The 10,364-nt window shown below is 33.4% G+C and overlaps 1 protein-coding gene and 2 pseudogenes across 2 annotated transcripts in view; 1 reads left to right on the forward strand and 2 right to left on the reverse strand.

Moving 5' to 3' along the window:
- Positions 1 to 239: 239 nt before the first annotated feature.
- LOC125853878 (pentatricopeptide repeat-containing protein At4g02820, mitochondrial-like) lies at positions 240 to 2,438 on the reverse strand (annotated as a pseudogene).
- Positions 2,439 to 4,403: 1,965 nt separating this feature from the next.
- LOC125860599 (uncharacterized) lies at positions 4,404 to 5,043 on the reverse strand (annotated as a pseudogene).
- A 2,059-nt stretch (positions 5,044 to 7,102) lies between these two features.
- The window catches only part of LOC125853879 (uncharacterized), a 15,846-nt gene continuing 12,584 nt past the window's right edge, over positions 7,103 to 10,364 (forward strand). The window contains exons 1-3 of one of the 2 annotated variants that reach the window (XM_049533631.1): positions 7,103 to 7,235; positions 9,742 to 9,874; positions 9,991 to 10,041. In XM_049533631.1, coding sequence (XP_049389588.1) covers positions 9,758 to 9,874; positions 9,991 to 10,041 — 168 coding nt within the window. In that variant the 5' untranslated portion in view covers positions 7,103 to 7,235; positions 9,742 to 9,757. Of the gene's footprint in view, positions 7,310 to 9,741; positions 9,875 to 9,990; positions 10,042 to 10,364 lie in introns of both variants that reach the window. The other variant, XM_049533632.1, reaches the window with a different exon arrangement.

Here is a 10,364-nt window from a genome sequence, read left to right on the forward strand (position 1 = left end):
CCACCAGAGAAATTAGATTATGCATGTTCTGGCATTGTTTCGAGTGACACAAAATCAAATCCATTAATTTAAAGAGAGAAAATTGGTATTCAATGGATATTATATCAATAGAAAACATTTAATGTTGTGGGAGGCATAATAAAACTGAAAAGTAGATCCATCAATCTTGCTTGAAGTAGATGCTTAGTTCTTGTGCATAGAGCTGCATATTTTACGAAGTTGAAAGTCCAGCCTTATTCTTAAGAAACTCCATTTGGAACCTCAGTTACAGTCATCTTGCTAGTTATTCCAATTAACTTTTGAGTTTCCTCATCCATCTCCACGTTATCCTTTTTCATTCTCTCTACAACTATCATTGGCATCCTACCCGCATTCACATAAGTTCCGAGAAGTGCATTATATATCTCTGTATTCACATACTTAGCGTGTCGAAGGGTAACTAGCAACTGTTCTGCCATCTGAATGTCGCGTTGCTTTTCAACTGCATGAGACATCTCTTGAACCATCTTTGCATCCGAATCCCATTTTGAAACCTCGTAATAGTTTTTTTGAAAAATCCGAGAACTTTATCCATTTCCGTTTGCTTCAAATAACCCCGCGTAAGAAGCTCCCAAGTGGTGCAGCTAAGAGATATGCCTTTCTGCATCATTCTATTGTGAAAATTGACTGCCTTTTCCATCTCATTTTTGTTAATGTAAGCAACAAGAATTAAATTTGCAATCCTAGTATCCTTGGTCACAGAAACAACTTCTCATTCAATGAACAGATTCATTGCTTCTCCAAATTCATCCAACTTCAGTAAAGAAGATATAATATAACTATATTCTATATCATTCACTTTACGAAAGATTGACTTCATCTCCTTCCATATTCGGAAAACTTCATCCTTGTTCTGTAGATTTGTATGCAAACTAATGAGAGAAGCATATGCAGTTCGAGCCTTCCTGAAAATCGCTTTCTCCATTTGTTGCAGAGTTAAATTTGCTTTATCCTGAAGTGAGATTTTAATGTAGATGTTGGTTAATGTGCTAAATGTTATCCAGTCAGGGTCCAATTTTGCCTTTTTTAGCTCAAGTAACACTTTCTCTGTAGCTTCAACATTATTCTGTGATGCAAAAACTGCCAACTCCAGATTGTATGTGACAATATCAGAAGAGGTATTTTTCTTCAATTCCTGAATCAGGCCTGAAACTTTCTCTAGTTGCCCTTGGGATATGTATAAGGTAAGCATATGATTATAAGGAAGAGGGTACTTCAAGAAACCGCATCGGACATTTTTTCCATCAAAGACTCAGCTTTAGCAGTGTCCTTATGCTGGACGAGGTGTGGAGAAGGCCAGTACATGTGGTCTGGACCTTCAGTATATCAGGTAGGTCTTCAAAAAACTTCTCCGCACTGTTCATACCATGGACTTTTGCAATCAAGTCCAAATGAACTGCATAGTCACCGGATAATAGTTGGATATCATCTTGTACCCTCATCCATTCACAAAGCTGTAAACATACCCCATCAACATTGCAGATTTCAATGCTATTAAAAGTGGCATGTCACCTTGCTTTTTAGAAAACTATGAGACACTTAAAACAAGAGCAAGGACAATAATTGATTTTAACAAAACTAGACCAAACAGTAGAAAAATAAAATGCATATTTGTATTAAGCTTTTACAACATGCATTCCGCTCATAACTGGTTAGTGGTCACAGTTCGTATTAGCAATAATCTAAGGAATTCCAAGAGGCTTGAAAACTCTAGCAATTCCTTCTGTAGGGGAGGAAACCCTGTAGCAACTGGGGAAACTATAAAAAGCAATTACCTTCTTAATCATGCGACACCATTTCTGGGATTGGTAACTCCATTGTTCAGAATCTAAGGTTGCACCGTGTACAATGACTTCGTATTCCGTAATTTAACCACATAGAATAACTCACAAAAGAATGGATAATTTACAGTTCCTGCGCTAGCCCATCCATCATTTGCATTTTCATGGCAAGATATAAAAGTTAGGTAGAAAACATTCAAAGAAAAAGTATTCCAGTGCTGCAATACACTACCATTATAAGCCTAAGAAAGAAATGATTCAAAGTAAATCATGAAACAGTTAATGAGAAGAAAGAGAAACCTCAAGGGCATATTTATATCGTTTGTGTTTTCGCAACTCCCGCACAATGCGATTGAGCTCATACTTGCGGACAGGGTGCCCCTCTTCCTTCCACTTGCTTTTAGCAATGACAACACTGTGTTTTGCATAGATCAAGCTCAAAAGCCTCCTCTCTAGCGTGTCTCTGCCACAAGTACTTATGGCAGTACTAGTGCCACTTTCTAAACTAGTGGTAATGCCACTTCCACCTCCTGATCTTGTGGACTTCACTGTTGTCGCAATTTCAGTCGATAAAGGGCAAACAACAACATAAGATCTCTAAACCAAACGAAGCAACATTTTTACTACAGACACACTTTGTATTGCCTGCTTTGACAAGAATATCAGACATGAGATAGATATCATGACAAGCCACATTTAGAACACATTTTTAGATATTGAGTCTAACAATCTTTGTAACAACAAATTATACATTAAATGTACTTTACCATATTTTTATTTTTTATACTGGTCAACTTGCTTACACCTCGACTACTCCACGGGGTACCAATTATTTCCCACCAACAAAGGTACCTAGTAACTTTGTCCACCTAGACTTAGGCATAGGCAGATGGGAAGAAATATATAAGAGGGGAGAAGCATACACCTCACATTCAACATGCAACCACAACAATAGGGTTAAATTGAACATTCAATAATCTGAATTTCAGGGTAAATTTGAGGCTTAGCATGTGGATTCCTATTTTCCACCATCTCAAACTCTACTTTTTGGTACACTTTCTCTCTTCACTTCTCTTGATTGTTTTTTAGTCTACCGTTGTCAGGTTGGTGATTGTGAATGATCACTCTCATCACTTCATTCATATAAATTTGAGCATCAATTACTTTCGGCTTGTTCTTGGGTTCTGCTGGAATTTGACATGAGACCTCATGATTCTCCTCTCACTTAAATGTTCTTCACCACATAGTCTAAATCAACTTATTTGGAGTAACAGTAAATGCACTTTCAGACCTTATATTGATCTATTTCACTTTGGATTTTTAATACTAAATCCATGACCTTAACCGCTCTTTCTCATTTCAGCTACAACATTGCCCAATGACTCCCCAGCTAAACATTTTTCTTCCATAAAAACTTCAAATTTCCACATTTTTCTGAATAATTGCCATTTTGCCATTGTAAGCATAAAACATGATTTTTTATCTTTTTAAGCACCAAATGAACTTTCCTTTCTTCGCTAACCCAGTACCAACCGGAGATTTTGATACATTTGATTAGCAACCACAAATACATGCTATAAATTTGAACTGAATGAAAGAACTTAGGCATATCAAGGAATTGCAGTCATTAAAAAATAATAAGCAATCAAAATTCAGAAGAAAACACACCTACGGTGCGAGTGTTTAGCAAGGTCAATTTACTCGCGGGTGAGAGAATTAGGGTTTAGGGTTTAACACTTCAATCTCCGGTGCACAGTTTCAGGTTTTATATTTAGTCTTTAAATTTGTTAAAGTCGACCTTCCTCCGGGCTCCGAACTAACAAAATTAGACTTATTTTGACGCGAATCCACATTTAATCGAATTTTAATATGATATCAAACATTGGATTAGGATATCATACAAAATAAAACTAATTATGACTATCAAAATATACTATCGAGTTAGGTTGAATTTTTAATTTTTGATTTTTAGTGTATAAAAGAAGTAACTTATTGCCGTGGTTTTGTATAGTTGTATATAGATTGAATTTTCCCCCCTTCTTTTATACATCTTTTTTTTAAAAAAAAAAAACCAACTGTACATCATCGCTATAACCAAAGAAAATGTTCTATCCTAAAAAGAAGTAAACCAGTTCTCAAGTAACCCAAATCTTTAACAAATGGTGAGAGAATTATACTTACTAAAGATACACAAACACTTCGTTAAGTTGCAATATTTTTCTATTTTTCTTCATTATAAAACAAAAATTGACACACACAACATAACACTTCGGTGCATGGACCGTCGCACCAAGGAGCTCACTTAAGCTTTGATACACATACAATAATTTAAATATTTAATGAAAAAACATGAATTCACATCAACTTAAATCCTCAAAACCCTCCACACAAATCCATCCTTAAAGGTGGGGTGGGAATAAAGACTACTGAGATAGAAGTGAATATAAAGTGTATGGAAATGTGAAAAATGACATATTGTAAGTAATATGTAATAATCAACACAAATTCCATACCAGTATCAAGAAAATCCGTATCCGTATACTATTCAAGATTATCATACAGGTTCGTAATAGTACAAGATACCTAAAATAAATGCAACTCATAGAACAACTTTAGCCCAAGCTCAAAAGACATAAACGCATCAATACAAGCATATTCAACTTGTTCATACACCAATTCCTCTGCATCCCAATCACTCATCGTAACATGATACAACTTTTGCATCACTTTCCCAAGAACTTCATGCGCCATTCTCTTCAACCCTATTCTCCCATACACTTCAATTTCATAAACATCCATCGCCAGCTTGTTCAAAGAAACTGGGTTCGCCACAAACAACATTTAATTCTCGTACAATTTCACACAATCGCCGTTAACACTCACTCCCAAAAAGCTGAAGTTGGGGTTTCTAAGGAAAAATAAGAGAGAATTCGGGAAGTAATCTGCGTGAATTAGCTGGAATATGATGCAGCGGTGGCCGACGCAGAGTTGGAGGAGCGCAATAGGCCCGCCACTCGACGTCGAGACCGACGAGGAGTTCGCGGAGTCTTTAACGGTGAATTTGAACTATTTGCCGAATCCATCGATCCACTTCTGAACCTTTCTTTGTAACTGTTACTTCGATTTGGTCTCTGTAGAAAGGAATACTATAGAATGTGGTGTGGGTTCGAGAGATATTGGCCATGCTGATGATATTTTGAGAAGAAGACTGCGAATTCGCCATTGTTGGAGTTGAATTGGGAGCGAAATTGTATGGTGAAATATTAGAATTTTATTGCAAAATTGTGATATTGTAAAGACAGATAGCGCTCAAATGGTTGTAGTGTGTATGGAGTTTATATAGAATTTGAGATTGTTGAGTTGTATCGGCAGAGAAGGGAGCTTTGCTGCGGTAGTTTGGTTGGGAGCCAGTAATTTCAAAATAAGTTATTTCGAGATAAATTTATTTCATCATAATGATAGAAATAGTGAAATAAATAATTCAATTTAATATTTCCAACCAAACATGAGATAAAATAATCCTACATTCTATTATAGGAATTATTATACTTTATACCCTATATCAAACGATTTCTAAGTATCCACATTGTTATTTATTGTGATATATATTAATTTTATATATGTAAATTTTATAAAATTTTGAAGATTTTATGTTTGATATTGGGCAAAATTATAAAATTTAAATTATATCAAATAAATCGTAGAGTATACATTTTCTCCCTTTTCGATCATGTGACTTTATATTTGAACGAAAATATTATTTTATATTGCATTTTCAACTCACTTAGTAGATTCTCTTTTTGTAATGTAGATAGTCATAGAATGACATAGAGTGAAAAGAAAATAAAAGACAAAATGGTGGTGGAGGTGATGATAAACAGTTTCAAAACTATATGTATTAGAAAGTATCGATCAACACTTATTCATTGAAAAATGATACTTTTTTAGTATAGGCAATTTTTTTTAATACATATATAATGATATTGTCTTCCATTAGAAAAGTTTGTTGGGGGAGTCCAAAGGGTAGGGGGGTTTCTTCAGGGCTCGAGAGATGGAATAGATAAGGCCCGACAAGTTTGAAATTTGCCGTGAATTTACTTTTTATATTTTAACAACTTTTTAGTAAAAATCTAATTACTTATGATGAAAATGGTGATGAGGAGAGACAAATAGGAAGAAAAAAAAAATTAAAATTCAAAATTAGGGGATAGTCAAATTTATCTTAAACTAATTATGTTAAAAGTTTAAATTTGTCTTTGTTTGAAAATGTCTATCCTTAATTATATGACCTATGATTTTATTGGGGGCTAAATTTTTACCATTAAAAAATAAAAATAAAGTTATTTTATTTGATATAGTTTAAAATTATATCTAATATCAACTAGCAATGATAAAATGTATTTATATTCTATATCTATTTCGTATCAGTGAAAATGTTGTTTTTTAGATACCCGCTTAGATAAATCATTTCAAAATAGCTTGAAGAAAGAAATACATAAATAAAACTACTAATAACAATAAAATAATGTGAATCAGAGAATACGAGTCCAATATGACTTAAAAACTTTAATCAAAATGTGTAAATTTACAATTCAAATAACACCAAGGAACTAGTAGTGTTCATTCACAATCCTTATATGTAGGCTTATTGACCAGTCGGTTCAGTTTGATTTTGATGTTTATCAATTTAACTTATTGATTATCGATTTGTAGATATTCTAAATCGTTATAGAACCACTAAGACATCACTTTATCATTATCAATTTAATTGTTAAAAATCTACACATTCTTTTAAAATTGAAGATCACTTAGAAATAATGAGACTACTCAAATGAACTATGCAGATGAATTACATTTTGCTAAAAAACAAACATAACTCCTTGTAAAATAACAAAATAGTTGGAGATAGTTAAAAATAAAAGTATGAATCTAAATCACAAGTCAAAAATCCTATATAGAAATGATTTAAATAAAATTTATTAATTTACTATTGGTTAGTCAAGAAAAATCCTCAAATCATTGAGAGTCGATAATTGGATATAAAAAAATCAAAATTATTACTAAACAAAAAATCGATAGCCTATTATAGATAAGTCAATATTTTTTAATTCGAACTATTAATTTTGATTCGATTTTGAATTGAACATACCTACATATTCTACCTCTGTTTATGAAAAACAAAAAAAGTAAGGGGGCCAAATCCATAAAACCCCAAAAGCGTGGGATAAAAAAGAAAATATTAAAAAAGTAAGCACAAAATGAGGACCGTACGATTAATAAGATCAACGGTGAGATACAACCAAGTGTTACCCAGTCGGAAAAACAACAAATTTGCTCATTTCCCCACAATCTCCTCCTAACAACGCCGCTTTCATACACGCAGAGAGCAAAACCCTAGCTTCTTTCCCGATTCCGGTAAGTAGGGCTTAGCCTTTTTTCATTTCGAACACATATCAAATCAATCGGTGAATTTTGACTGCTTAATTCAGGTACTCTTTCAGTTTGCTTCTTCGTTATTTTCTGTATTTTGTTAATATTGACATACTCATTTTGTATCTGTTTTGCTGTTTGTATTGGAATTTAATCGATAATAGTATGATTGTTGTTCGAAACAAGGTTGCATTCTATTGTGGTTTGTATATTTTAGAATTTGAACCTAGGTTCTCTTTGAACGATAGTGTTTTGTACTGTTTATGACTTTATGGTATTGATTGTTCTGCTGTTGATTTATTTGTAACAGTTGCTTAAAACTGCTTCAGGAAATATTCATGTCTCAATCTATGTATAACTAAAAATATCATAAGAGAGCTATAGTGCCTAAAGTGTTCTCGGTGCAGGAATTAGATTGTCAACTTTTATATAAGTGGAACTTTGAGGCTGGATATCATGTATTCCATTTTATGTTTGAGTAGCTAGCCAGAAGAAAATGAAGAAGTTAAGAAGTATAGTGTGGTGTGACGGAAAGCTTATGAATTACAGATATGTAGTAAATAACCCTTGAAGGTTTGTTGATGGGAAATAATAAATTTGATACTGTGTAATTAGAGTTTAGATTAAATTCAGATGACAATTTTTATTAGACAAAAACACAACATGAAGTATAATAACAGAAAGTTTAATTCAGGCCTGGAGCATTTGTTTATCACCACTAGCTTTTAGTGTAGACTTACATTACAGCTTTTTTTAAAGCTGGTTTGTTAATAATACAAATTACTTCTGTTAAAAAAGGTTTAGTTTAGACCGGGATAGCAATAGCGGGGGAGAAGGGAAAGGTACTTCAATTAGCTCAATTTGATTGAAACTTTGATGTTATCCTTGATATAGCAGTGAGCAGCCCAAACTCAATTTTGAAACCAAACACAGATTGATCTACTGTCTTTGTTTCTGTTTCCAAATATTCCCAGTGCCAATATAATGTTATGTCCAACACTATGATCTCTTAAGGTTTATGCTTGGCTGTGGGTGATGTCATGGTCATGTAGCTGAGAGGTAAAAGAAATGGAAAGCCGAAAGCCTAGAATGTTCTTCTCAGAAAATCACGTGGACATGTGGAGAGAGAAATATGAGAGTCTTTGAGCTAAATAAATCTCTGTAGGCCACATCTACAGGAATTCGATATGTTTTATGTACATATGGAGCTTATTGGACATTCCCAATGAATAAGTGATTACCTAGAATCTCTATATTGGAACTGCAATCTTTAAGATGTTTTTCTGTACATCTTCTGTATGGATTAATCCCTTCTTCTCAATGATGTACCTTATCTGTAAAAAGTAGGCTGCTTATAGTACAAAAATGCATTTAAGGTTGCTAAATTGATATTGGATATATTACCATAGAGAATTTTGTAGTGAGTTATGTATGTGCTATTTGTTCTTGTCTGTGTTAGTAACAAATATACTCAACTGGTGTAGCACCAACGTTAAGCATCACGGTGTTATTTTAAAGGACTGAGACTAACATTTTAAGCTAGCGTTTGGCTATAGATTTTTCAAATATTCTTGGCAAATATTATTTAGGTCTTTAGGTCGCAGGTTCAAGCCCCACACCATGCAAAGCGAAGCCCAGTATTTAAGTGGAGAAGGGTAGAGGGGCGGGCCCATTATCCACCGAGTTTAGAAGGCTGTGATTGGTCCAAAGGCGGGTCACAGATGGATTTCTCGGTTATCAAAAAAAAATAATATATATTATTTAGGTGAAATTTCACCATGTGTTTGGCCATAGTATTTGGGAAACACATTTCACATTTTTAGAAAATATGATTTATACCCGTAAGTTTTAAAAACTATCAAAACTAACAATAAGTTTGTATTACAAGTCAATTGGATCTTCGTTGCAACAAATAACAAGTAGTGTCCATGACACTGGAGCAATGTGGTAGTTTTGGAGTGAGTGCACCAAGCATCATTCTATACATCGTGAAGTAGAAAAAACACATGACTTTGTTACCTTGAACCGATTGTTCATCATTTTCATCAACAATCATATCATCACTTTCATATTCATTGAATATTTCATCACTACTTTGGTGTTCACGGAAAAAAATATGTAATACAACGCAAACAACTACTATAGAGGGTGTTTTTGTAAAAAGATAAAAGTTTGGTGTAAAATTTCAATTTTTAAAAGATCTCAAATAATGAGATTTAGCCCAAATACTAGAAAAAACCAGTATTTGGGAATTTGGGATATTTGCCAAAGTATTTGTCAAATAATGACAAATTGTATGGACAAACACTATTTGCCAATTATTTCCCCAAATATTACTTGGGAAATCTATGGCCAAACGGTCTTAAGCATATAATTTTGCTCAAGTGTTTGTGTTACCTTCATTTTAATTGAACATGTGCACTATTTCTTTACTTGCTATCTTCTAATATGATATTTGTGCTTCCTTCATTCTAATCGAACCTGTGTGCAGAGATGCTGTAGAATTGATGATGACAAATGAACCATCTTCTAGAAGAGACAAAGAATCTTATAACAAAATGAACAAAAATAGTTTTAGTAATATGAGATGTCCACATTGCACCGGTCCTCTTTCTAAGGAGATGGTAAACAACTGATTCTTGTTCTCTTTGTTTTAAAAAAAAATTGTGTGTTTTTTCATTGTATTTCTGAGTGTTAATACAATGTTATATGTATGAGTGATTCTCTCATTCCATTGCAGGAGACAAGCGAGTGGACAGTTCCGCCTCTAATCCGGGATAGCTTTTCTATGGTTTGATATCAATGATTTACATTGACACTACTTTGTTTTTCCAATTCTTGAATGATAAAATCCGGTTCTCTCTTTATTTTATGGTGCACAATTTGAATAGACCACTGGATTTGACAAATTAAATTGCATATGCATAATGTAAAACATTAGCAGTAAAGGAAACTTTGAAGAATTCATACTTGAAAAATTGGTTATAGCGGGAACATCGGTATTTGAAGTTGAATTGTTAAATAAATTTTAATTCTTGAATGTTGAAACATATGACAGTTACAGAAAATAAAAATACCAACAAATGTTAGAGATGTTTTAAATGTTATCTGAAT

Source organism: Solanum stenotomum, chromosome 1 (genome assembly GCF_019186545.1).
Source record: "Solanum stenotomum isolate F172 chromosome 1, ASM1918654v1, whole genome shotgun sequence".
In the NCBI taxonomy this organism is placed as follows: domain Eukaryota; kingdom Viridiplantae; phylum Streptophyta; class Magnoliopsida; order Solanales; family Solanaceae; genus Solanum; species Solanum stenotomum.